This window comes from Macaca nemestrina, chromosome 1 (assembly GCF_043159975.1).
Source record: "Macaca nemestrina isolate mMacNem1 chromosome 1, mMacNem.hap1, whole genome shotgun sequence".
Lineage (NCBI taxonomy): Eukaryota > Metazoa > Chordata > Mammalia > Primates > Cercopithecidae > Macaca > Macaca nemestrina.
The window spans coordinates 213,948,306-213,975,343 of NC_092125.1; the positions used below are offsets into that span (position 1 = coordinate 213,948,306).

The 27,038-nt window shown below is 47.5% G+C and overlaps 1 protein-coding gene and 1 long non-coding RNA gene across 7 annotated transcripts in view; both read right to left on the bottom strand.

The window, feature by feature from the left end:
• Positions 1 to 213: 213 nt before the first annotated feature.
• On the bottom strand, positions 214 to 22,590 carry LOC105483098 (phospholipase A2 group V). 6 transcript variants are annotated; one of them, XR_011625264.1, is made up of 6 exons: positions 7,560 to 10,078; positions 7,240 to 7,289; positions 5,873 to 6,017; positions 2,235 to 2,341; positions 1,238 to 1,556; positions 214 to 1,132 (listed from the first exon to the last, which is right to left on the bottom strand). XR_011625264.1 is itself a non-coding variant. In XM_011743738.2 (5 exons), the coding sequence occupies exons 2-5, from the start codon at positions 7,277 to 7,279 to the stop codon at positions 1,432 to 1,434; spliced, it is 417 nt and encodes a 138-aa protein (XP_011742040.1). In that variant the 5' UTR covers positions 7,280 to 7,289; positions 22,311 to 22,588; the 3' UTR covers positions 214 to 1,431. The 6 variants fall into 6 exon arrangements, 5 of the variants coding, with proteins under 5 accessions (XP_011742040.1, XP_011742042.1, XP_011742041.1 ...); XM_011743738.2 differs by lacking the exon at positions 7,560 to 10,078 and adding an exon at positions 22,311 to 22,588 and having other exon boundaries at positions 214 to 1,556; XM_011743740.3 differs by lacking the exon at positions 7,560 to 10,078 and adding an exon at positions 11,244 to 11,387 and having other exon boundaries at positions 214 to 1,556.
• A 481-nt stretch (positions 22,591 to 23,071) lies between these two features.
• Positions 23,072 to 27,038, bottom strand: part of LOC105483099 (uncharacterized) — a 35,842-nt gene continuing 31,875 nt past the window's right edge. Inside the window, exon 3 of the long non-coding RNA XR_988038.2 lies at positions 23,072 to 23,881. This is a non-coding gene — a long non-coding RNA (uncharacterized lncRNA). The remainder of the gene's footprint in view (positions 23,882 to 27,038) is intronic.

A 27,038-nucleotide genomic window follows, 5' to 3' on the forward strand; every position in this document is an offset into this window, starting at 1 on the left:
TGTCATCCAGAATATCACGATTGAAGGAAAATGGAATTAGAGTGAAGCCTTCAATTTCCCCCACATACCCATTCAAAATTGGATCTGGGAAATGGCTTTGATTTTAAATATTTCATGAGCAAATTCGGCATTTAAGTCCCTCCCTGTGTGGCATTGTCAAATATAGACACCGAGTCTAAATCAAACTTTTCTAAAGCACTGGTGCATTCAGGGTAATCTCATAAAATTAAATTTTATTTTGAAAACATTCACCACTAGAGCTTTTTAAATATAGACCCTATTTATCATGCAGTTATTTTGGGGTATGTCGGAATAAAGAAGCCACAGGTACTTTCTTGGAAGGACGTTCCTTTGTTTTGGAATACATCCTTTCTTCTTGCAGTCTTGGTATCAGAACAAACATCCTTTCTTTTGTGAATTGATAGACGGGTTGGTTTTTTAAATGTCCTTACTTTGTAAAAAAATAAACCCCATAGCTGACACCTATTTAAAACAAATTCCTGCTGTGTGAAATCCTAGAATCTTAGCATCCCCCATATCAGCATCAAGGTGGGCTTTAGAAGTCTCATTTTACATTGCAAGGAACAAGACAGTTTCTTTCTCAAATAGACTGAAAGTCAGAGAGGTTCAGTAATGGGTCCAAGACCACACAGCTGAAGAAACCAGCACTGGGATCTCAATGCCACCCTCTCTGGCCTGGAAGCTGAAGCTGGCGTAATCACCAGTTATCTTTCCCCCACCCCATCGAGGAAGAATGAGACCCAACACTGGAGAGGACCCCAAGGTTTAAGGAAATAAGCCCAAGAGAAAGCCTGAAGCTCATCCCAGAAAACCCTGCATTTACTAATCTTCTTTTCTGTCTCTGAGATAACGTAGATAACTTTGGGTTTATTACCCCAGCGGCAGAGAAGGAGGCACCAGCGATCCCCCACAGCAGAGGAAAATGTCTGTGTGGTTTTTATTAGCCTTGAGAATGAATTTTATTTAATATCCATACACCAGATTTAGAGAGTCAATTTGGCTCTTCCTGTGTAAAAATTCTCTGGAGGGTGGCGGTGGTGATAATCTGATCGCAGAAGCTGAGAAGTAAGTGCATCTCAGGAAAGTGTTCCAACTGGAGCCAGGACGCTGTCTTCAGAGAAGAAAAGAGACATGGCCAACCCTGAGTTGGTGGAGAGCTCTTGGCACCAGAGGGGCTGCCCTCAGAAGTAGAGGCCTAGGGACCCTGGGACCCTACCACGTCCTGTGACCAGAGTCACTCTCCAGGGACTTGCTAGAGGGTACAGTGTGGCCCTGGGGGTCCTCCAAGCTTCGAGAAAGACTGAGGTCTGTGACTTAGGAGCCTCTCTCAGGAATCCAGCAGAGTCGGAACTCTGTGTTGTAGAAAAACAGAGCAAAAGTCTTGGTCTGGGAGGAGCTCGCTGGGGAGGCCTAGGAGCAGAGGATGTTGGGAAAGTATTGGTACTGCGGGTTGTAGCTCCATAGGTTTCTCTTGAGGCAGTAGACGAGCTTCCGGTCACAGGCACAGAGCTGCACATGGCAGAAGGGCCCAGGCTCTGCAACAGGACACCAAGAGCAGAATGAGGGCGGGAAGAGCATGCTCCAGTCTCAGCAGAGACCCCATGGACCTCCTGCTCCAAGGAGCTTTCAGCCTGATGAAAGAGGCATGGCTCCTAAATCAGGGGAATAGAGAATCTGATGGAAGGGGCGCAGCTGCTGCTCAGGGTGAGGTTTCAGTTCAAGAGACAGTTCCTGCCCTCAGGGAGTTCCCAGTCTGATACAGGAAGCACCTTCCTTCCTCTGGGGGACTCCCAGTCTGATGATGGAGGCAGCTGCTGCTCTGGAGGAACTCTCATTCTCACAGAGCAGAACCATCCCCAGACTTAGCCTTGAACTCAGAGGCCTTGAGCCTGAATCGTGCTGTGTGCACTGGCAGGCCTTCAAGCTTCTGTTTCCTGATGTCTAAAATGGAGGAGACTAAACCTACTCTACAGGTATATTTGGGGGGAATCAAGGAAAAGGAAGCATGTCAAGCATTTGCACCCGGTGGATGCTAAGATGTTTCAGCCCTACCCTGGGGGACTGATATAGCCGCAGTAATCCTGCTCCTCTCATCCCAGTTCTGTACCCAACCCCTCCTCCCTCAACAAGATACAGGCTGGCTGTCCTCTAGGGCAGCTGAACTTAAAGTCAGGTGCTCTTCCAATGGCCTGAACGGGAAGCCCCAGCCTTACCGCAGGTGACCAGGCCCCATGCGAATCTGTATTTGTAGGACTGTGTCCGAATGTTGCAGCCCTTCTCCTCCAGCCGCCCATAGCAGTGGTCATGCACCCAACAGCACCTGTCCATGCAAGAGACTTAGATCCCAAGTGGGAGGGATGCCCTCCTGAGCCCCGTCCCTAATAGAAGCAAAAATTCAACCGTGTCACTTTAGCAGAGGCCACCTTGGTGGACGCGATGTGGCAGAGAGGATCTTGTAGTGTGACTGAGTAATTTCCTGTTCCTCATTTCCAGCCAGCAGGTCATGGACCCTCGTTTTCCTCCTGGTCTCGTGATTAGACTACATTTCCCAGCCTCTCTTGCAGGTAGGTGTGGCCACATGACTTGGTCCTAGCCAGGTGAGGTAGGTGGAATTAATGCACTCCACCTCCAGACCTGCCCAGACAAACCTCCCACACTTTACTCCACTGTCCCTCTGCCTCCATCCTTTGGCTGGATGGAGATGACCCAGCGTTCTGAGGATTCCGAGGCCATAGGTGATGGCAGAACTACAAGATGGGAGGAGCCAACGTGTGATTCATACTGAACTGTTATGTGAGCCAGAAATAAACTTCTCATATCACAGGTCCCCCATCTGTGGATCAACCAATACGGATGGAAAATGTAAGCAGGCCTAATTTCTTGTGTCTGTACTAAACGTGTACATACTTTTTTCTTGTCATTATTCCCAAACAATACAACAACAACTTCCATAGCATTTACATTGTATCAGCTATGACAAGTAGTCTAGAAATGATTTAAAGTATATGATCACAGCCGGGCGCAGTAGCTCACGCCTATAATCTCAGCAGTTTGGGAGGCCAAGGCAGGCAGACTGCTAAAGTCCAGGAGTTTGAGACCAGCCTGGGCAACATGGTGAAACCCTGTCTCTACTTAAAAATATACAAAAAATCAGCCAGGCATGGTGGCATGCGCCTGTAGTCCCAGCTACTCAGGAGGCTGAGGTGGGAGAATCACCTGAGCACAGAAGGTCGAGGATGCAGTGAGCTGAGATCGCACCATTGCACTCCAGCCTGGGTAACCACTGAGACCCTGTCTCAAAGAAAAAAAAAAAAAAAAAGCTTGGGGGGATACAATCACATAGGTTATATGCAAATACTATGCCATTTTATATCAGGGACTAGAGCATCTGCAGATTTTGGTATCCACGGGAATGGATCCTGGAACCAGTCCACGGGATGACTGTATGTTAGGTGTAGCAGACTGCATATAAAAGGTTTCCTTGGTTTACAGAAAAATTGAGATCTTACAGAGGAAACACCTAGTTCCTCCTATTACTAACATCTTATATTAGTATGATACCCTTGTTAGAATTAGTGAACCAATATTGATACATTATTAATGAAAATTATTCACTAAATAATAGTACATCATTATTATCTTACTAATTGTAAAAAAAAAAAAAAAAAAAAAAAAGCCGTAATCAGAGTTCCCTAGTTTTTAACCTAATGTCGTTTTTCTGTCCCAGGATCCCACTGGGGATGCCATGTTACATTTCATTGTCTTGTCCTTCTTTTTTTTTTTTTTTTTTTTTTTTTGAGATGGAGTTTTGCTCTCATTGCCCAGGCTGGAGTGCAATGGCGTGATCTCAGCTCACTACCGCAACCTCTGCTTCCCAGGTTCAAGCAATCTCCTGCCTCAGCCGTCTGAGTAGCTGGGATTACAGGCATGCGCCACCATGCCCAGATAATTTTGTAAATTTTAAGTAGAGATGGGGTTTTTCCACATTGGTCAGGCTGGTCTTGAACTTCTGACCTCAGGTGATCAGGTGATCCACCCCCCTCGGCCTCCCAAAGTGCTGGGATTACAGGCATGAGCCATCGTGTCTGGCCCATTGTCTTATCTCTTTAGGCCCCTCTTGTTTGTGGCAGTTCCTCACACTTTCCTTGTTTTTGACTGTTTTGAGGGGTACTGGTTAGATATTTTATAAGATGCCCACTATTGGGATTTGTCTGATATTCTTTTTTCTCATAAGACTGGAGTTTGGGGTTATTTTGTTGCTAAATTGTTCCAGTGTACACTGGGGGCTCTTTCAGTCGGCACAGGTGCCCCTTGTCACATCCCCATCAATGTGGGCTTTCATTTTGTTTGTGTTTATTTAAGCACTTCCTTACTTTTTGGCACTAAAAGAAGTTCCAGGTTCATCTTGTATATTTCCTGCCTTGGTCCTAGAATTGGCCATTTCTTCAAGGAACCCTGGCTATATATGAATATGTATATATATATAATTTATATTATATATAATTTATATTTATATATATATATATATGACTTGGAAGGGGCCTTCTATTGAAGAATGACATTGGAAACTAGATCTAGGCATTAAGTGTGCTTGTTGCTACTGGGGTGTCATTTCTTTTAGACCCTCTCCACTGATAGCAAAAGAATGTTTCTATTTGCCCATGTGTATAAAAAAAAAGTATATGATCACACAGGTTATATGCACATACTGTGCCATTTTATATCAGGGACTAGAGCATCTGCAGATTTTGATATTCACAGGGGTCCTGGAACCAGTCCGAGGGATGACTGTATGTTAGGTGTAGCAGATTGCACATAAAAAGTATTCTTGGTTTACAGAAAAACTGAGAAGATCTAACAGAGGAAACACCATTTTCTCCTATTACTTACATCTTATATTAGTATGATACTAATATATCCACGCTATCTATGCATACTGCTACCTATGCATACTTCCACATGTAAACATCTGCATCTACAATAAGCTAAACAGGAGTCCATACTGACATCTCCAACTCTAGTCCTTTTGCACATGGATCATTCTGGCTTCCTGCCCTGGCTTATCCCACTCCAACAGTGAGAAACTTGGCCCCAACCATCTGTCCTTCATTTGCTTAATCATCCCTTTCCTTTATATATGTCTAGCAGTATCGGAATTGTTAACCCAGCTGGGTATGCTTTCCAAGGAACAAAATCTCCCATTTCACACATTCTTCTAGAACTTTAGCACTTCCCGATCACGAGGTGGACTCTAGATCCCCTCCCTCTTAAAGCCTTTGTGACTGTCTTGACCAAGAGGACAGTGTAAGTGACACAATGGGATTTCTGAGGCTGACCATAAAACAGCATACTCTTTGGTCTTGCAGTTTGGGGACACTCAGTCTTGCAACCCAAGAGTCATCATGCTGGGAGGAATCCTGAACATCCTTGGAGAGGCCTAAGTGACAGGAATTGAGGCCTCTGACCCGCTCCTACGCCAGGAGATGCTGACCACTTGCCAGCCATAGGAGTGAGCCATCTGGAAGGTGGATTGTCCAGCCCCAGTTGTCCAAGCTGAAGCTGAGACAAGCCACCCCCACAAGCCCTACCCAAATGGCAGATTCATAAGCATAGTAAATGACCAGTGCTGTATAAGCTATTACATTGAGGACCACTTGTTACGCCACAGTCGACCAACTGACACCTTAGGCCACTGAGATCTTGGGATTGCCGGCTAACTTCTTTCAGATTCAGTTTTCTTATTTGTAAAATGGTACTTTAATACTCATCTTCCAGAACTGATATGTAATTGAACAAGAAAACATGGGTGCAGAGCCTGGAGCCCAAAGGGCAGTTATAGCAATCAGCTCACCTATCAGTGCCATCCTTGGGGGTTCCTCGGCCGCCCCAGCCACAGTAACAGCCGTAGAAGCCATAGTTTGTCAGGGCATTCTTCCCTGTCACCTTCTCGATCATCGATTTTAGGTCCAGCAAGCCTCCTTGCACAGCAGGCACACCTGGAAGATAGCCCATGTCCCCAGGTGACACCCAGGCAGCCCAGCCCTGCTTTAGGCCCACTGCCCAACATCTCCTACCTTTTCTCCCACCCAGGGCTTGGAGGGACGGACCTGTGTGTCTCTTTTTTATTCTCTCAATTAGTGGGAAGGGAGGTGCAAGCAGTATGGAGAATTGGTTCAGAGTTTGGAATTGAAAAATGAGCAGACCTGGGTTCAAATCCTGGCTGTGCCACTAATTCAAAGTATGGTATTGAATGGAGTCAGAGCCTCAGTCTCATCATCTGGAAAACGGCGACCCAAAATTAGCAGCTGCATCTTGGAGTTATCATGAGGGTTAAAATAAGATTAAGTGTGTAAATTTTGAGCACGGTAGCAGACACAAAGTAAGTGACCATGACGTATAAGGTGTAATTCATAATGTATCTGCATGAAGCAGCAGACAGGAGTTTCCTGTCTCTCTTGGCAATACATCCCTCTTCCCCACCACTCCCTCCCCTCACACCCTTTAAACATAAGGCAGAGAATCTAAAAGCAGGATAGGACTCTTAAAAATCGCTGAAGCCAGTTCCCTCATCTTACAAACGGGAAACTGAGGCATGGAGGGAAAAGGTGCCCTGTCCAGGGTTTCACAGCGAGCCCAAGGCTCTCCCTGCACCAGGCCTCCAGCTCCTCCCGGCATCTCCAGCGATCTGGCAAGACATCAAAGAGCAGGACAGCCTGTCAGGGGGTTGTTGTATATACGGTCACGGGGCTGCAGGATGGGACTAAAGCCATCTGTACAGTCACTTCCCAGCTGGACAAGCCTGAGCTGAGAATGACCCAGGAATCATAGGCTGGGACATTTAGATAAGAGTTTTGATTTTTATTTGGATTGATTTGGGGATTTTTAAAATCTTATTTTATTTGCATACAAGGAAAATATCTGCCTCGTACATTTGCCAGCCACATAACCTCCATGTCCACAACCTTTACACAGCTGAGGTACAATATCTCCTAGGACCCTGCCACAGCCTTATGCCTTAAGCATGGACTGCATTAGCCCGTGCCAGATGAGGAAGCAGAGGCTCGGAGGCATGAAGGTTCCTGCTGACGTCTATGAAGTCAGTGCAGAGCCAAGATTCAAACCCAAGTCTCTACAACCTCAATGGCTGGTGTCCTTTTCACCACCCTGTTACTCCCACGGGGTAGAAGTTCATTCGGAGGTCATGGGGCCAGCACTTACTACAAGCCAGGAACCAAGCCAGTGGGAGGAAGCCCTTCATCTCTAGGGTTCTGGAAAAGAAAACACATCCCACGACAGGTCTATCAGGCAACGCCCCCGTGGCCCATTCAGATCCCACCCCGGCTCCCCACCAGGCCCCGCCTATTCCACTCTCCATCATGGTGGGCAATAAACAAGGTGAGTCCAGCCAGAAAAGACGAGGCAAAAAAACTATAGGTCCATGAGGGCCCTGGAGGCAGAGGGGATAATGGAAGCATTTGCAGGTACACTGTCCCTGCTACCAGTGCACTCTTAACCACAAACACCCCAGACATACTCACCCTGTTGGCAAAATGGCTAAAAGGGACCAGAGAATGGGCAGGATTCTTAAATGGAGATTTGGTGGCATACATGGAGAAGCAGGACTTGATATAACCTAGACACAGCCTTTGATGAAAGATGCAAGACGGAAGAAAAAAATTCCTGGACAGACAGCACTTGACGCCCACAGCAGGAGGGCAGAAGGAAAGCCGATGATTCTATGTCTCATACTCGTTTTAGCTCACGGTGCTGTAGTTGCCTGTTTTCAAGGATGTTTACCCTGATGGTTCTTTGCAGGCAGAGGCTGGGCGGATGCACCCCTCTATTCTAACACTGAGAATAGTGCCTGGCCCAGAGTAGGTGCTCAGCCGTGAAGCCTGGGCACCCACAATGTGCCAGTGGCTTTCAGGGCCTGGTTATGTCTCTTATGGGCCCCAAGCGCTTTTGCCTTTGCAGGTATCTTTCTGCTATATCTTTATATTTATCTCTATATTCACATGATTATTTTTGACAACTATGTTGGTATAAAGAAAAACATAATCCAAGCTGGATTTATTATTATATATTCATTATTATTATGTTCATTTCTTTCCTCTTGATTTTGAAAGAATTTATAAAATTAAGACATTCTCCTGGGACCCAGGCACTATGTCTACCTAAAGAATAAGTCAACACTGGGGGTTCATGAGAGTGCTGCAGGGTAGGTATCACTGTCTTCATTTTGCCACTGGGAAAATTGAGGCTCAGAAAGCTCCGGGACCTTGCCAGAGGTCACACAGCCATTAAGCAGTGGAGGCCGGATTTCAGCCCCGTCCTTCTGTGTCCCTCACTGCACCACACAACCTCGCTTCCCAGAGGCATGAATCCTTTGAGGGGTCTGTGCTTGTTCCTTCTCGTGCTCTACCTCTCGGGCCAGAGCCCTTGGCTTCACTCCTTAGAATCTGTCTTTGGTAAAAACAGCCATTGCCAGCCTAGAGTCCAGGAAATTCCATGTGTCTCAGGCCAGCACCTGATTCTAATTTGGCTTCTCAGAGGTTCCTTACCAGCAGCTGCCTGATTCCCTTCCTCCCAGGATCCAAAGTCCTTGTTTGTCCACAGCTGGGCAGGCCTGGGGCTTTCCCCTTCAGTGCTCTGTTGTCTCAAGTCCCTGAGTTGAATGGTCGCTTGTGCCAGAGCTCTCCCTGAACCCCTGGCACCTCCCAAGACCTGGCCTCCAAATATGCCTCAGACTCCCCGGGGCTCCTGCCCTTGTCCAGTAGCAACTCTGAGTTCCAAGAACATTCCTGAGGGTTCTGTCCACAGCTGGCCTCCATGACAACCCTTGTCCGGCAGCAACTCTGAATCCCAAGAACATTCCTGAGGCTTCTGTCCACCCATAGCCTCTGCTCCAAGGGCTCCAAACAGCCAAAGAAATGGCCCTAGACACCACCATTCCACACCAATCTTTCTCTGCCGCTCCCTGGAGCCTGCAGCACAGTGACACCAACTGCCACTCCCTGGGCATCTCTGGTGTGCCAAACACTACGTGCTATCTCTCTAAACCCATCAATGACCTTGGCAGGCCTGGAGTCTGTCCTTTTAAACAGCCACTTGTTGAATGAATAACAGTTGTTGATTTTACAGATAAGGAAATTGAGGCTCAGGCAGATTAAGTGACCAGGACTGTCAATCTATTTCCTTGACTGACTCTACACTCCACTGCCTCTGAGCATCCCTGGGCACTAAACATGCTTTCGATTTTCTGTATTTTAGGACGCTTTGACATCTTGGAGGCCAGAGACAGCCTGCTCCTTCCAGGGCTAGTTAATTCCTAGACACCTCACATGGCTCCTCTGTGAGCGTGCCTTTCACCTGCAGACCGACTGTGACAGTAGGTAGCTGGTCAGACAGGAGCAGGACAGGAATGTCAGGCAACCATCAGGCGATGGGCAGGCAGTTGTTAACCGTCTCTCTAAAATAATAACTGGTCACAGCCAGCACCAGGGAAAGGCAGTCTCCCAATACACAGGAACACCTGAAGCTGGTGGTCAGTCGCTTCCAGTCAGATCTCAGGTATTGGGTGAGTAGGCTCACACATGCGCATGAAGAGGCAAAATGGCAGAGTTGAACTGGTATATGACCTGCTAGGGATGTTCGGCTGGTAAGAGAAGAATGCCTCAAGGGAACACGCGTACAACTCCAGTAAACACACTGCGCATGCTCCCTCCCAAGTGCTAGCAGGTGGGCAGATAAGGAAAACAAGACCCCGGAAGTATGCCAATGTATAAAACCCCAAGTCAAAGGTCAAACAGAACCCCTGAATCTCTCAAGTCACCTGGTTGGCCCCTCTTCCAAGTATACTTTACTTCCCTTCATCGCTACTCTAAAGCTTTTTAATAAGCTTTCACTTCTGCTGTGAAACTTGCCTCAGTCTCTCCTTCTGCCTTATGCCCCTCAGTCAAATTCTTTCTTTTGTCTCACTCCGTCACCAGGTTGGAGTGCAGTGGCACCATCTCGGCTCACTGCAACCTCCACCTTCCGGGTTCAAGCGATTCTCCTGCCTCAGCCTCCCAAGTAGCTGGGATTACAGGTGCCCGCCACCATGCCCAGCTAATTTTTTGTATTTTTAATAGAGACAGGGTTTCACCATGTTTGCCAGGATGGTCTCAATCTCCTGACCTCGTGATCCACCCACCTCGGCCTCCCAAAGTGCTGGGATTACAGGCGTGAGAATTCTTTCTTCTGAGGAGGCAAGAACTGAGGATGCTGAGGCCTGTATGGATACATCCCACTGCTGACACAGCCAGTCCCTTGGCACACCCAGGCCACCTTTCCCTTACCCTCACACTCTAAGCCAAGGTTTCTCCTGCCCTAAATCACCCCAGGGCCAGACACTGGACAACTAGGGAAGCCTGGAGTCCCGCTGACCTGATTCAAACTGGCCAGTCCTAAACTGTGTCTCCTGCCCTACCAGCCTTTCCCAAAGATCACAGCAAAGGCCCTGGGCGATGCTTCCCAAGGCTCCTCCTGACCTGCCGACCTGGCACTTCCTGCGTGTCCCTGGGTGGGAACCACGCCCTCTTCTGGGAGCTGTAAATAACAAGCTATCTTTTAATGGCAATCATTTCTTGATCTGTTGGCCTCCCCATACCTGGAGAAAACCAGCCTCCCAGGTGCATTTGAGAACACCCTGGAAAGAGTGAAAAAGCAGTTTCATGGTGGTGGTGGCAGAGGCGTGGAGCGGCTGCCCTGAAGAGTGGACAGCCACTCCACTCAGTAGAGCCCAAAGTGGGCCCCAGGAGGAGGATGTGGGCTGAGCTATTTTAATCAAACCACCACAGAGAGGAAGTGCATAGCCGCGAGAGAATTTCGGAGGAGGGCAGCGGTTGCAGTAATGAGAGGGGAGAGAATAGAGATGGACAGCCCAAAGGAAGATGTGGAGGCTGGGACGTGGCGAGGTCGCCAAGGGATGGGTCCCCCAAGTCCACATGCAGCAGCTCCAGGACCTCCCAGTTCACGTCTCCTGGCTGGAAAGAATGCACAGTGCGGAGCCTCACATCACAGACACCTCCTGCTGTCTGTGAGGGAGGTGATGGGGGTTCACCCCTCTCCAGGCCCTGCTCCCCTGACCAAGGGGGACAGGTGTTTCCTCTCATAGCCCCTCTCTTGGCCCTGCTCTCTGCACCTCCCTCAGGCAAAGCAGCCCCAAAGATGAGATTCCTCACCAGTGAGACCTTTTCTCCGTCCTCAGGCCCGCGGAAGAGGCCAGGGCTGGGCCCGCCTGGTTTTAAGGACCTCTCTGTTGCCTCCCACACTCCTGCGTGGGCCAGCTCCAAGATTCCTGGTAACTTGCATACGAAGCTCTACTTCCCCTCACCCTGGCACGACCCCTGGGGAATGTTTTCCACTGTGTACTCAGAATTTGTTTCTTTTGGTTGTTTTTTTTTTTTTTTTTTTTTTTGAGACGAAATCTCGCTCTTTCGCCCAGACTGGAGGGCAGTGGTCCTATCTCAGCTCACTGCAGCCTCTGCCTCCCTGGTTCAAACAATTGTCCTGCCTCAACCTCCTAAGTATCTAGGATTACAGGTGCACGCCACTACACCTGGCTAATTTCTGTATTTTTAGTAGATACGGGGTTTTACCATGTTGGTCAGGCTGGTCTCGAACTCCTGACCTCAAGTGATCCACCCACCTCAGCCTCCCGAAGTGCTGGGATTACCGCCACAGAAGCAGCTGTTTTCTGAAGCAGGTCACAGTGCCCAGGTGGCTATCAGGAGAGATGGTGATCAGTCGGGCTTGGGCCACCCACGATCCAGGGCTCTTCCCCGCCAAGAACAGGAACCCTGGAATCCCCCTCCAGGGCACGGCCTCCCTCCCACCCACCACACTGGGTCTTTGCCAAGTCCCCCAGCCCTGGGCTCCTGCTCAGATTTCATCCTGTCTCGCTCAGCCTCAACCCAGGAACGGCCAGGGAAGACAGGCAGCCCCACTCGCGGACTTGAAGCTTTGTCCCCGTCCTCTTCCTGTTGTTCCTAACTTGCCAACCCCCAACTTTTTCTGCCCCGTTCCTGAGCTGGGGTGACTCAGGAGATGCCTGTAGAAACACCACAGAACATTGCCTGCCACGTCCAGGTGGTAGCCCTTTTTTGGCACCTGATTCCGTGCCAACTTCCTACAGGTCTTCCCTCAGGGAAGGGGAAAGTGCCAGGCTTGCAGTTAGAGAGATGCAAGCTGGAGTCCCAGCTCAGCCACTTAGTATCTGTGTGAGCCTGGGTGAGTCACTACACTTCTCTATTCTTCATGTAAAATGTGAGAATTATGAGCCCCTCCAGCCGCAGAGGCTCCTGGTGAGGAATGTACCATATAAAACAAGGCACAGGTGGGTCAGGCACAACGGCTCACCCTGGGAGGCTCAGGTGGGAGGATGGCCCGAGCCCAGGAGGTCAAGGTTGCCGTGAACTATGATCACACCACTGCACTCTAGCCTGAGCAACACAGCAAACCCCTGTCTCTATTAATGAATAAATGAATACATAAACATAAAAATAAGGTATATAAACTCATGTCAGTTGGGGAAGTGTGTGGCCCAGTGGGTAACATCACAGGTTCTGTATCAGCTCCAAGTCCTGGGTTCAAATCCTGGCTTCCTCACCACTGGCCACAGTGCCTCAGGACTGACTGAAGCTCACCTGCCTCGGAGAGCTGTTGTTAGGATTAAATGAATTTATACATGTATAGCTTAGAGCCATAGCAAATGCAGAGTAATGCTAATAAATCAATGACAGCTCACCTTCTAGAGTGTTTTCACAAGACATAGGTACCTACTAGTATTCTCCATTTTCTGCTTCTGTTAATTCCGCCCCTCACCCCACCACCCCACACACACTTTTTTGAGAAGACTTGGATTTTTTTTTTTTTTTTTTTTTTTTTTTTTTTTTTTTTTTGAGACAGGGTCTGTCTCTGTCCCCCAGGCTGGAGTGCAAAGGCGCAATCGCAGCTCACTGCAGCCTCCACCTCCTGGGCTCAAGCCATCCTCCCTCCTGCCTCTGCCTCTCGAGTAGCTGAGACTACAGTGGGCACCACCATGCCTGGCTAATTTCTTTTTTTTTTTTTTTTTTTTGAGATGGAGTCTCACTCTGTCGCCCAGGCTGGAGTGCAGTGGCGCGATCTCGGCTCACTGCAAGCTCCGCCTCCCGGGTTCATGCCATTCTCCCACCTCAGCCTCCCGAGTAGCTGGGACTACAGGGGCCCACCACCATGCCTGGCTAATTTTTTGTATTTTTAGTAGAGATGGGGTTTCACCATGTTAGCCAGGATGGTCTCGATCTCCTGACCTCGTGATCTGCCCGCCTCAGCCTCCCAAAGTGATGGGATTATGGGCGTGAGCCACCGCGCCCAGTCTCTTTGTGCATTTTTTATAGAGTTGGGGTCCCACCATGTTGCCCAGGCTAGTCTCGAATTCCTGGGGTCAAGTGATCCTCTCACCCATGCCTCCCAACGTGCTGGGATGACAGGCATGAGCCACTGTACCCCGCCAAAGACTTGGATTTTTGGCTCCTGCCTCTCCTTGCTGTTCTATTCTTTTTCTCTCCCTCTCTCTTGTCATGGTAGCATCAGAGAGAAGTCCCTCCTTAAGGCCCCCATGAATCCTTCTCTTCCTAGGACTAACAACTGGGCTCCCAGAAGAACCCTGTGAATTCAACTCAATACCAAAAGTATTTATGAAGTGTCTACTGTGTGCCAGGCACTGGGATCCCACAGTGAATGAGACAGAACTTGTGCCTTTACAGAGCTGCCCTTGTGGCTGGTGGGAAACAGATAGTGAAGACAGAAGTGAACATAGATGGTGTCTGGCAGTGATCGGAGCCATGGGGAAGCATCCTCTCCCCGTCCTGTATTTTCATTTCTCCTTCTCAACCAGTTTCCTCCCCCACCTACGAACACACACCTGCCCCGCCATTCTCAACCAAACAAAACCAAGCCACGAAAAGGAAAAAAACTAATCCCTTGCCTCTGGTGACAATTCTACTTCTTTTTTTCTCGAAAAGCCACATTTCTAAACAGAGAAGCCTGCCCTTCATCATCCCCCACTCTGAACCCTTCGCTGCCTGGCATCTGCTGCATTCTTGAGCTTGCTCTCAGGGACCCCCAAAGCCTGGCATAGCCCAAGCTTGGGGGTCACCCGCTCGGTCCCTCAGGGCACTCATCTCGAAGTCCACCTCCTCCTTCTCAAAACTCTCTCTCTCCCTCGGGGCTTCACAAGGTTGCCCTTCTCTGTCTCAGCCGCTCTCTGGCTGAGCTCATCTGAGTTCAGGGATTTAGCTCTTATTTCTATGCAGGCATCCGGGGGTGTCCCGGACAGAGCAGTCTGGCCCCAGCTTTGACTCAGCAAACAATGCTTAATGAAGGAATGACTGAATACAGGAACCAGGAGAAAGCACAATGTCAGATCCAAGATCCAACGTAGGAGAGACGTGTATTCAAATCTGCATCTCAGCTGTGACCACCTGTGTCCACCTGAACCAGCTTTTTCACCTCTTTGGGTCTCAGTTTTATCTGAGTAAAATAGGATAATCATAGAACCAGCCTCGCTTAGTAACGCTGATAATTCAATGAGATAAGTCAGGCAGAGGGGCCGGGACAGTGCCTGGCACCCTGTAGGTGCTCAATAAGTCGTAACTACCATAAATATTATTGTGATTATGTCTTTCCAGTAAACTGAGAACTCTATGAGGGTAGGCTCTGTGTCTGCTTCACCTCTGTAACCCAGAACTTGGCACATAGTAGGTGCTCAGTAAGAGTTTGCTGAGTGAATCCATGACTCCTCTGGCTCCAGCTCCCTTCTCACCCCATTGCCCAGTCCACACGTCAAATATGATTACACAGAAATGGACAGATAGATAGACAGGTAGGTAGGTAGGTAGGTAGATAGATAGATAGATAGATAGATAGATAGATAGATAGATAGATAGATAGATAGAGTCTGATATTCTATCCCAATAACCCTTGGGAACCTCAGAACTAAACTCACTGTCCCCTCAAAACTCAGTCCTTCCCAGTTCCCCTTTCTTGGTAATGGATCCAACCATTCACACTTCAGTGATTAAAGATGCCCCAGCCACTTCCACTTCCAGTTGAATGGAAGCCTGTTGAGGGCAAAATTCTTCTCTGATCCATTTCTGATCCCAGCACCTAGAACAATGTCTGACCCATTATAGATCCCCAGGAAGTATTTGTAGAACAAATTAAACATCACATAAACACACTTGTCCTCTGTCATTTGCTGGGTCTGTCACGTGCAGGCTCGCCCCAGGGCTAAAGCCCTGCCAAGGGTAGCCATGGAAACCTGGACACTCCCTCACCCTGAGAACCCTAGCTGCTGAGATATCCCTGGCCTTGTCAAATGGTTTGTTGGCACATGGAACAGGATTACCCAGGGCTCACTGGCAGAAAGTCTACATCAAGTCCTCCTCCTCCAGGAAGTCTTCCATGATCCCTCCTTCCACAGGGAGCTTACTTGTCTCTGGAATGTTATAGAACTCATCTGATATGCTGTCCACTCTGGCATTTCCTGTTGGAGGGGATTACAAGGCTGATGGCTCAGAAAGGAATGAGGGAAGAACTCAGTCTTTAATGAATATTTGCTATGCCACAAGTGCAAGGCAAGTTCAGCATTCATGGTATTCCTTAATTCTCACAAAATCTCATGGGGCATTATGATCCCAGTGTGTGAGCAGGGAAACAGAGGAGTAGATGTTACATAGCTCGTCCAAGGTCACACAGCTAGTAAAAGGAGGACCCAGAATCATACACCTGACCCATCTGTCTGTCAAATCCATGTTCTTTACAAAAAAAGGGTTGAGACCCAATAAGGATATAATGATTAGGATTTTCACAAGACCTCTAACCAGAGTGTCACGTGGTTTCCTCATTAAACAAGGTGGAAAAGTGAGAGCTGAGGTACAGTTGGTTAAGTGGGTTCAGTGTTCCAATAATTGCTGATGAGTAGAACTGGATTTTTGGTTTTAAACTTTCAGGCCAGGGCTCCATACAGCCCTAGGAAATGCTTTGCTTGGTCTACACGGTGCTTTAAAAAGACAAAATGGAATTAGCTGCCAATGTATAAATGCTAAGAGATCTTAGACAGAAATCCACATTCCTAGGCCAGGCACAGTGACTCACGCCTGTAATCCCAGCACTTTGGGAGGCCGAGGCAGGCCTGAATTGAGGTCAGGAGTTCGAAACCAGCCTGGCCAATGTGGTGAAACCCCGTCGCTACTAAAAAGTACTAAAATTAGCCGGGTGTGGTGGCAAGTACCTGTAATCCCAGCTACTTGGGAGGCTAAGGCAGGAGAATCGCTTGAACCCGGGAGGCGGAGGTTGCAGTGAGCCAAGGTTGCACCACTGCACACCAGCTTAGGGGAGAGAGTAAGTGTCAAAAAAAAAAAAAAAAGAGAGAGACAGAAAGAAACCCACATTTCCACATTTCCATTTCCAGCTTCTCTTTAAAAGATCTAGCAATCCTTGGTCTGGACCCCTACATGGCAACAACTGGCCATTGCGAGAAGTAGCTGCCCCCATATACAGGGTATGTGTTTCACTCTGCCCTAGTCCTTAACCACCCCTTACGGTCTTAGGTCCAGTCTGCCTCACAATTTTTGCTCTCTGCTGGAGGAATCTCGGTCAGCTTTCATAAACCAATACAAGCTGCACACCATGGACTGCGGCTGAATGCATGGTGCCAGTGCCCTGGAACCACCACTTATTAGCTGTGTGACCTTTGGCAAGTGTCTTAACTGCCCTGTGCCTTAGTTCACCATCATGAATAATAGGGTAAATAATTTTGCCTGTCTCATCTCTATGTTCTGAGTCGATACACAGCAGGTATTTAGGCACACAGCAAGGTCTCAATAAATGCTGGGTTTTTTTTTTTTTCATTTTGTTTTGTTTTGTTTTTTGAGACGCCCAGGCTGGAGTGCAGTGGTGCCATGTTGGCTCACTGCAAGCTCCACCTCCTGGGTTCATGCCATTCTCCTGTCTCAGCCTCCCAAGTAGCTGGGACTACAGGTGCCTGCCACCACGCCCAGCTAATTGTGTGTGTGTGTGTGTGTGTGTGTTTTTTTTTTTTTTTTTAGTAGAGACGGGGTTTCACCGTGTTAGCCAGGATGGTCTGAATCTCCTGACCTCGTGATCCACCCGTCTCAGCCTCCCATAGTGCTGGGATTACAGGTGTGAGCCACTGCGCCCGGCCAAATGTTGATTATTTTTAACAGGATGGTGGGACATGCCCGCAAGTGACTGCGCGGAAACTTTCTTCAAGTGTTTAGTAGGAATTCAGGAATGGTGGGAAGGACTGGCCAAAGAGATGGAGCTGGGTAGGTCACAAAGGCCCTTGGGTGTCAGGCTAAGGAGGTTGGATCTTGATCTTGTCCTGATCTTGATCAAGAGCAAGATAAACTGAGTTCAGTAAGAAGAGAGTGAACAGGCCCTATCTAAAGACCCCCAAAGCTGAAATGCACAAGGAGAGGGTGGGTAACACAGTTCAGCAATCACATGCATGACCCCCAAACTCAGTACTAGTCACATCACAGAAGCAGTGGTCGTCTTTGGTGGTGATAGCAGGAGTGTGGTGCCCAGAACAAGGGCTCCTAGCAGCCCACACCCGGAGGGATGTGCCTGGTCCTGGGCCTGCAAGTGAGCAGGCTTAGGAGGTGTCTGGATCACAGGAGACAGAAGAGAGGGAATTGGGGCTGACTTGGGTTTGGAAGGTGGCTGGGGGTACCCAGTCTGTCTCCAAATCTCTGAAGGGCTGTGGGGAGTAGGAGGAATCAGAACTGTCCCATGCGGCTCCAGATTGCGGAACAAACACCCACCAGGCACGGACGCACTAAGCAGTCAGATTTTGGCTCGATGCAAGAACGTTTTTCTAACAGCTCATGTGTCCTGGGAATTGAATGAGCTGTCTTGGGAGTGGTGAGTTTCCTCTCCCCGGAAGGCACTTTTTATTTGCCACTTTATAGGAAAAGAAATGTCACATGGGAGGTGGGCACTGAGTGTGTGGGCTGTGCCCCCGCTCGACTTCTCAGGAAAAGGAACTTAATCTTTAAGTGTTGGAAACACCCAAAATGCAAACGAGATCTGTCAAAGCTCATGAAGTCAGCTTTGTCAGTTACGAAGCCTCGGTTCCATCCTGTAAAAAATGTTTTTAAAATTACATTTTGTCAAGGTTCAAAAACAAAGAAAACTCATGAGCCCTTCAGTTGCTCCATAACATGGAGAGAGCTGTCAACTATTTCGTGCTCCCTGCCCTGTAGGGCCCCCTCCCCACAACATTTTATGCAGGTCGGAGTCATGTGCAGATATGTTGCGAGAGCAATGACCAGTATGAGAGAAGCAGATGGGCTCCAGGATGCCCGCGGGGTCTGACATTTTGTGCTCTGGAATTGACTTATTCTTGAACTCTCTGAGCTTTTCCAGCAACAGCTTTTGCATTTCCTGCTCCCCCTGCCTAGAATACTTAGTCCTGGATTCTTTATCCTCCAGGTCTCGCCTTAAATGCCACCTTCTCCAGGAGGCCTCCCCTGACTACCTACCCGAGGTCACCCTGTTTTTCCCCTTCATGGCACCAACCATCATCTTTAACTCTCTTTAACTTACTTGTTTATGGCTCATGTACCTTATGCCTTCCCCTAGAATATAGGTATCTGAGGGCAGGAAACATGTTCATCTTGTGCTATATGATATTATCAGCAGGTAGCAGAGGGCCTAATATATATATTATATATATATGTGTGTGTGTGTGTATGTGTATATATATTTATATTTATATGTATAAATTTTTATTTTATATAAATATTTATATATAAATATATGTATAAATATATATATATATATATATTTTTTTTTTAGATGGAGTCTCCCTCTGTCGCCCAGGGAGTGCAGTGGTGTGATCTCGGCTCATTGCAACCTCCGCCTCCCGGGTTCAAATGATTCTGCTGCCTCAGCCTCCTAAGTAGCTGGGATTACCACACTGGGCTAATATTTGTATTTTTCATAGAGACAGGGGTTCACCATGTTGGCCAGGCTAGTCTCGAACTCCCGACCTCAAGTGATCCGCCCGCCTCAGCCTCCCAAAATGCTGGGATTACAGGCGTGAGCCACCACACCCGACCCCTAATGCATATCTGGTGGCTGATAATTATTTGTGGAATAAAAGAATGATGGGATTGATGAACCAATTAAATCTGGAAGTAGAAGCAGCCCCATGTGGGTTTCAGCCAGGTTGTAAATTGGCAGCTTCCTGTAAAGATACACACAACTAATTCTATCTGGGTGTCAGCCTAGGATGCACATGCAGCTTATACATATGTTACAGCTATTGGTTAATAACAGGCTCAATTTCAACTTTCACCATAACCTTGGCTAAGAAGGCAATCCACACACCAACTTCATAGCAAATACATGTTTTATCTTTGAAAAATGTAATCCATTAAACTGTTCACTCTTAAGACATCTACCATGAACTAACCTTCCTTTCTGTCTTCGTTTCTGTTGTTTTCCCTCCACCTAAAATGCTCTCCACTCTCTTTTTCTAACTAGTTAAAGCCTACTTATTTTTCCACATGGTAATGTCCCTTCTTTTTCTGAGGAGGGAGAAACCCTAGGAAAAGCCGTCACTCTGCCTGGCAAGATCACAGATGGTGCCCAAGGTTCCAGGCTCACGAGCCTGAATCATCTGCAATTCAAGGCCACTCCACCTGTCTCAATCCCAATCCAACCCAGCAAATGTTTCTTGAGCAATTTTGTGGGCAGAGGTCCCGTTAGGCACTACAAGGACCAAATGCAAAGTGAAATCCACCAGTGCAAGCACCGAAGAGTTTCTAACCTAGTTTCTGTCTCTTAAGACAGGGGATGTGGGAACAGGCCTTCAGAATGTCCGTCACATCTAGAATAACATTGGAACTCTTTCCCTGGGCCTAAGAGGAGGTGCCTCCTCTTTTGAGACACCTTCCCAGATACCTCCCCAGCAGAGTTCATGGCTTCCTCCTTTTTTCCTGGGTCAATCTTCCTAACCTCTGTAACAGCACATAGCACATCCGCCCAAGTCAGAGGCACCTGTCTCCCCTCACAGAACATGGTCCCGCACCTACTCCAGCCTTGCCTTATACCACTCCTAAGACATTCCTGGGAAGAAGCCAGATGTGAAGGCTTTTAGTTCCTTAAACCCACTAATTTCAATCTCTCTCTCTCTCTCTCTCTTTCTCTGCCTCTCTCTCTCTCCCTCCCCCTCTTCCCTTTTCATCTGTTATTCCCTCCCTTTCTTCTCTTACTCAACGCCTACTCATCTTTGTAAACTTAACATACTTATCATTCAATAACTATTTAACAAGCACCTATTATGTGCCAGATGCTGTTCTAGACCCTGGGGATACAGCGAAGAGCAACACAGCTGAGAACCCTGCCCTCATGGCAGAGCTTGCATTCTGGAGGGAGAAGACAGAAATAGACAAGCGAATAAGTAAAATGTACAGTTTGTTAGGTGGTGATCGATGCAATGGAGAAAAATAAAGCAGGGAGCAGGGTAGAGTGCTGAGTGTGTGTGTTTGGGGATGGGGACGGGGACTGTTGATGGTGGGAGTGGTCACTTTATTTATTTAGACAGTCTTGCTCTGTCACCCAGGCTGGAGTGCAGTGGTGTAATCTCAGCTCACTACAACCTCTGCCTCCCAGGTTCAAGCAATTCTCCTGCCTCAGCCTCCCGAGTAGGTGGGACTACAGCCGTGCACCATCATGCCCGGCTAAGTTTTGCATTTTTAGTAGAGACAGGGTTTCACCACGTTGGCCAGGTTGGTCTCGAACTCCTGGCCTCAAGTGATCCACCCACCTTGGCCTCCCAAAGTGCTGGGATTACAGGCATGAGCCACCGCACTGGCCTGGAGTGGCCACTTTAAACAGGGTGACCGAGAAAGGTCTTGCTGGGGAGGTGACACTTGAGTAAAGCCATGAAGGAGGTGAAGGAGCACGTTATGGAGACATCCTAGGGGAAGAAAGCTCCAGGCAGAGGGAAGAGCAAGTACAAAGGCCCTAGTGTAGGAGCGCACCTGTGAGCTGGGAAACATGGAAGCTGGGTCTGCTTTGCCAAAATGTCTTGTGAATCCATCGCCCTGCCCTGAACTGGATCAACCCCTGCTCTGAGCTCTCCCAGTACCATGTGCTCTCTCTCTTCACACCACCAATCATATTGTGTTGCAATGTCTCTCCCAGCAGGCTGTGAGCCACCTGTGGACAGGGGCAGTGTCTTTTATTAATACTTTGACATCTCCAATGCTCAGCGTAGGGCATGATACACATTTATTGATGAAATCAATCAACGAGTGAACAAACTAGACTGTGAATCCTTGACGGTGTCTCATTTATCTCTCCCTGGCAGCATCTGGCACTCTCTATGGCACAGATTGTGTCCTAGGAAAAAAATGTTTGTTGAATGGCTAATAAAAATAGCTGATGCCTTATTAAGCCCAGATACCACACTAAGTTCTTTATGGGGCTTCTCTCATTTTATCCCTAAGGTGGCCCTATGAGGTAGATATTACTATCATATGCGCTTTGTGGATTAGGACACCGGGCTTGAAAAACAGAAATGGCTCGAACGTGTACTGAGCTGGTCAGTGACAAAGCTCGGAGTTGTCCTAATCCGTTTGACTCCCAAGGCCACGTATACTTAGCTCAAAGCTAAACCGCCTTCAGAGAGGGGAGCGAGAGAGAGAGAGACTGAGGAAGGGAGGAGGAAGATCTCCCTATAAGGGCATCTCACCCATCTCTGGGTTTCTTTCTGTGTGTACCGAAGCGTCTGGCACACAGTGGATGCTCTCAACAGTTAACGGATGTTAAATAGATGTTGGCGAGTTCTCTCCCTAAAGGGGAATATTTGCCTGTGGTTTAGGTTAAAAAGAAATCCAAGCAAGGCCTCAGATTAGCGTAAACACAAGCCCTAACTCAGCCTATTCATAACTCTCCCTGGTTTTGCCCATAATTTTAGGTATGACCTTCCGGTAACCTCCATCTTCCCTTGAGGTGTGGCCTGGCTTCCTTAAGAGCCAGCTCTCCAGGCCTGACAATGACAGGTGAAGGACCCAGCAGCCCTAGAGAGACTCCTTCAACAGAGGCTGTGCCTGCCCACCTCCCCCTGGGCCTCCTCTTGGGCTCTCCACACACCCCCTTCTCCAGTCTCTCCCTCCCAGCTGGCGTCCCTCCACAACCCCCAATTTGTGCAGCCCCCATCAGTAACTAACCTCTTTGGCCTGGCCTCAAATCCTGCTCTAGAGGTCTGCCCCCATGAGCAACCTCCTTGGGCAGACCCTGGAGCCCCAGGTCTCGCTGGCTCCCCGTCTCCAGTCGGAACATTGGGATCCACAGACCATGGATCCAGGGAGAATCAGTTCTTGGGCTCCAGAATCTTAAAGCTGTGAGTGGGAGTGACCGATGAGGAGGACAAACTCGGAGAAGGGGAGGAAAAACTTCTGCCCGGACCCAGCCGGGTAGAACCCCGCTCAGCCCCCCACTGCCTTTGCAGAGGCAGGAAGTCCTGCACAGTCAGGGCCTGTGACTGGCTGTCCTGCCAAAGGGGCTGGGCGGTCACCCAGAGAATTCCAATGAGGGTGGATTTGAGTCCTGAAATATCCAGGTCACGGCTTTAGCCACTTCACAAGCCTTTGCTAATCCCCTCAGCCAGAAGTAACCCCTACCTCAGTCCTGGGCTCAGAACCTTCTTAAGGCTCTGACAGCCTGCTAAGTATCTTAACTATCTGAGTCCCTGGGAGCTCATCAGTATTGGCGGGGACAAGAACATGAACACAGTACTGTTTCTAGTATACAGTAAAACTATCTAATATGCAAATTTCCCCTATTGTCCCAATAATGGTTTTTATATCCAATTCATTGACTTTTTTCCGATCCAGAATCCAAACAAAAATCAAGCATTGCATCTAATTATTGTGGCTCTTTGGAGTCCTTTAATCTTTAATTTGGTTTCTTTGTTTGTTTGTTTGTTTATTTATTTGAGCTGAGGTCTCACTCTGTCACCCAGGCAGGAGTGCAGTGGTGCAATCTCAGCTCACTGAAGCCTCGGCTTCCTGGGCTTAAACGATCCTCCCAGTAGCTGGGACCACAGGCACATGCCACCATGCCTGGCTAGTTTTTTGTATTTTTTGTAGAAACGGGGTTTCACCATGTTGCCCAGTCTGGTCCCAAACTCCTGAGTTCAAGTGATCCATCTGCCTCAGTCTTCCAAAGTGCTGGGATTATAGGGGTGAGCCACCATGCCCAGACTTAATCTGGTCTGTTTTTTAAAATGACATTGATGCTCTTGAATCCAGACCATTTGTCTTGCAGAATACTCACCAATTTGGATTTGCCTATTGCTTCCTCATGATTATCAGGTTAAACGTTTTTTGTAAGAATACTATATAGGCCAGATGAGGGGCGTGCACATTTTCAACTTTACTAGTCATTCCCCAAATACTCTCTTCAATGGATGTGCCAGTTTACACTCCTAGAGGCACCATAGCCAGCACTCGATAATATCACATCTATCGGTTCTTCTCTACCTGATGAGTATAAAATTGTGTATCATTGTTTTTACTTGCTTCCCCTGGCTGTTGGTGCAACTGAGCATTTTTACATACACCTTATGGCCACTTGGATTTCTTCTTCAACGAATGGTCTGTTGGTATCTGTGCCAATTCTGGGCCTCTTTGTCCTAACTTCCATCCGGGTCCTTCCTGGCTCTGCTCTGTTGGAGAAGGAGGTAGGGGGAGTGTGTTCCCTCAGGCTTCTGTATCAGCAGCTTCCAGGAGGCAGGACACTGGAGGACAAGACAAGTGTTTGCTACATATGTTGCAAATATATGCTGTAAGCATGCCAGTTGTCTTTTATTTATGGCATTTTTATAACATAAAAACTTTTGGCTGGGCTTGGTGGCTCACTCCTATAATCCCAGCGCTTTGGAAGGCTGAGGTAGGCGGATCAGCTGAGATTGGAAGTTCCAGACCAGCCTGACCAACATGGAGAAACCCCGTCTCTACTAAAAATACAAAATTAGCCGGGTGTGGTGGCACATGCCTATAATCCCAGCTACTTAGGAGGCTGAGGCAGGGGAATTACTTGAACCCAGGAAGCGGAGGTTACGGTGAGCAGAGATTGTGCCATTGCACTCCAGCTTGGGCAACAGAGTGAGACTCCATCTCAAAAAAAAAAAAAAACAACCACTTTTAACTTTCATGTCATACGAGTTATCAATCTGTGATGTTTAGTACCTTGTTTGCAAAGTCCTGCATGACTCTCTGATTGTGAGGTTAACAATATTTTTCTGAATATCTTTCTTCTATTGGTTCTAAATTTGGGGGTTTTACACTTAGGGCTTTAATCCTTTAATCCATTTGGAGTTTATTTTCATGTGTAGTATGAGGCTGAAATTTCGTTTTATTGACCCATAAGGAAAGTCAATGATTCCAACACCTTTTGTTGAACAGACCAATTTTTCCCCTCTGACTTTATTTTATTTTTATGTTTTTTTTTTTTTTTTTTTTTTTTTTTGAGATGGAGTCTCACTCTTGTCACCCAGGCTGGAGTATAATGGCACTATCTTGGTTCACTGCAACCTCCACCTCCCGGTTTCAAGCGATTCTCCTCCTCAGCCTCCAGAGTAGCTGGGATTACAGGCGCCTGCCACCATGCCCTGCTAATTTTTGCATTTTTAGTAAAGATGAGGTTTCACCATGTTGGCCAGGCTGGTCACGAACTCCTTACCTCAGCGATCCACCCATCTCGGCCTCCCAAAGTGCTGGGATTACAGGCGTGAGCCACCACACCTGGTTTTTTCGTTTTGTTTTTGAAACAGAGTCTCGCTGTATCACCCAGGCTGGAGTGCAATGGTGCAATCTCGGCTCACTGCAACCTCCACTTCCCAGGTCCAAGGAATTCTCCTGCATCAGCCTCTCAAGTAGCTGGGACTACAAGTGTACACCACAATGCCCAGCTACTTTTTTGTATTTTTGTAAAGATGGGGTTTCACCATGTTGCCCAGACTGGTCTCGAACTCCTGAGCTTAGGCAATCTGCCCACCTCAGCCTCCCAAAGTGCTGGAATTACAGGCGTGAGCCACCACACCTGGCCTAATTACTATAATTTTTTTTAAGTCTTCATATATACTAAGGAAAATCCCTCTTCTCTCTTCTTTAGACATGTTTTGATTATTCTTTTTTTCCAAGAGATAAGGTCTTGCTGGATGGGATGGCTCACATCTGTAATCTCAATACTTCAGTACTTTGGGAGACTGAGGTGGGATCACTTGAGACCAGGATTTTGAGATTAGCCTGGGCAACATAGGGAGACTCCATCTCTACTCAAAATTCAAAAACCAAACACCGCATGTTCTCACTCATAGGTGGGAACAGAACAATGAGATCACTCGGACTCAGGAAGGGGAACATCACACACCGGGGCCTATCATGGGGAGGGGGGAGGGGGGAGGGATTGCATTGGGAGTTATACCTGATGTAAATGACGAGTTGATGGGTGCAGCACAGCAACATGGCACAAGTATACATATGTAACAAAACTGCACGTTATGCACATGTACCCTACAACTTAAAGTATAATAATAATAAATAAATTTAAAAAAAAAAAAAAAAAAAAAAAGAAAAAATTACTTGAGCATGGTGGTGTGCACGTGTAGTCCCAGCTACTTGGGAGGCTAAGGTGGGAGGATCGCTTGAGCCTCACAGGTAGAGGCTGCAGTGAGCCATGATCATGCTACTGCACTCCAGCCTGGGTGAAAGAGTGTGACCCTGTCTCAAAAAAAAAAAAAAAAAAAGAAGACAAGGTCTCACTCCGTCACTCAGGCTGGAATGCAGTGGTGTGATAATGGCTCACTACTGTCTCGAACTACTGGGCTCAAAAGATCCTTGCACCCAAGCCTCTCAAGTAGCTGGGACTACAGACATGTGCCACCACAGCTGACTAATTTTTTTTTCTTTTTTTTAGAGATGAGGTCTTGCTATGTTGCTCTGGATGCTCTGGAACTCCTGGCCTCAAGCAGTCCTCCTGCCTCTGCCTCCCAAAGTGCTGGAATTATAGGCATGAGCTACCATGCCTTGCCAAGAGCAATTAAATAAAAATAAAACAAAATAAAATACCAATATCTTACACATGTACACAAAACAAAAAGCTTCTCTGGTACATAAAAGAACTTATAACTAAAGTAATAGTCAGACCAACAGGAATGATTCAGTAGAAAGTTCATAGGAGGCAGTCGTGTGCTATAAAATGGTTTAACAATCACCTCTTGTAAGGAAGAGGGAAATCCCTGGTTTGTAGAGTCTGCCAATTTCTTCAGTGTAAATGCCCCCAATATGGCCTATTCCAAGTTACCAACATGATACCACTAAATGTGGAGCTGGAAAAGTAAATGTTAAGTTGGACTTTATTAAAATATGAAACTTCTGCTTTGTGAACAATACAAAAGTCACAGACTAAGAGAAATGCTTTAAAACACATATATGATAAAGGACTTGTGTCCAAAATATACAGTGAACTCCTAAAACTCAAAAATAAGAAAACGAATAACTCAATTAAAAAATGAGCAAAAGATCTGAACAGACACTTCGCCAAAGAAGACACACAGAGGACAGGTAAGCATATGAAAAAGCACTCAACATCATGTGTCATTAGAAATTGCAAATCAAAATAACCATGACCTACCTATAAGGATGGCTAAGATCTAAAACGTTAACACCACAAAATGCTGCCAAGGATGTGGAACAGGGACTCTCATTCAATGCCAGTGGAAATAAAATGGCACAGCCACTTTGGAAGACAGTTTGACAGTTTATTTTTTGCCTGTGTGCAGTGGCTATTCACAAGTGTGATTATAGCATACTCCAGTCTCAAACTCCTAAACCCAAGAAATCCCTCCTGCCTCAGCCTCCTGAGTAGCTGGGACTACAGGTGCATGCCACCAC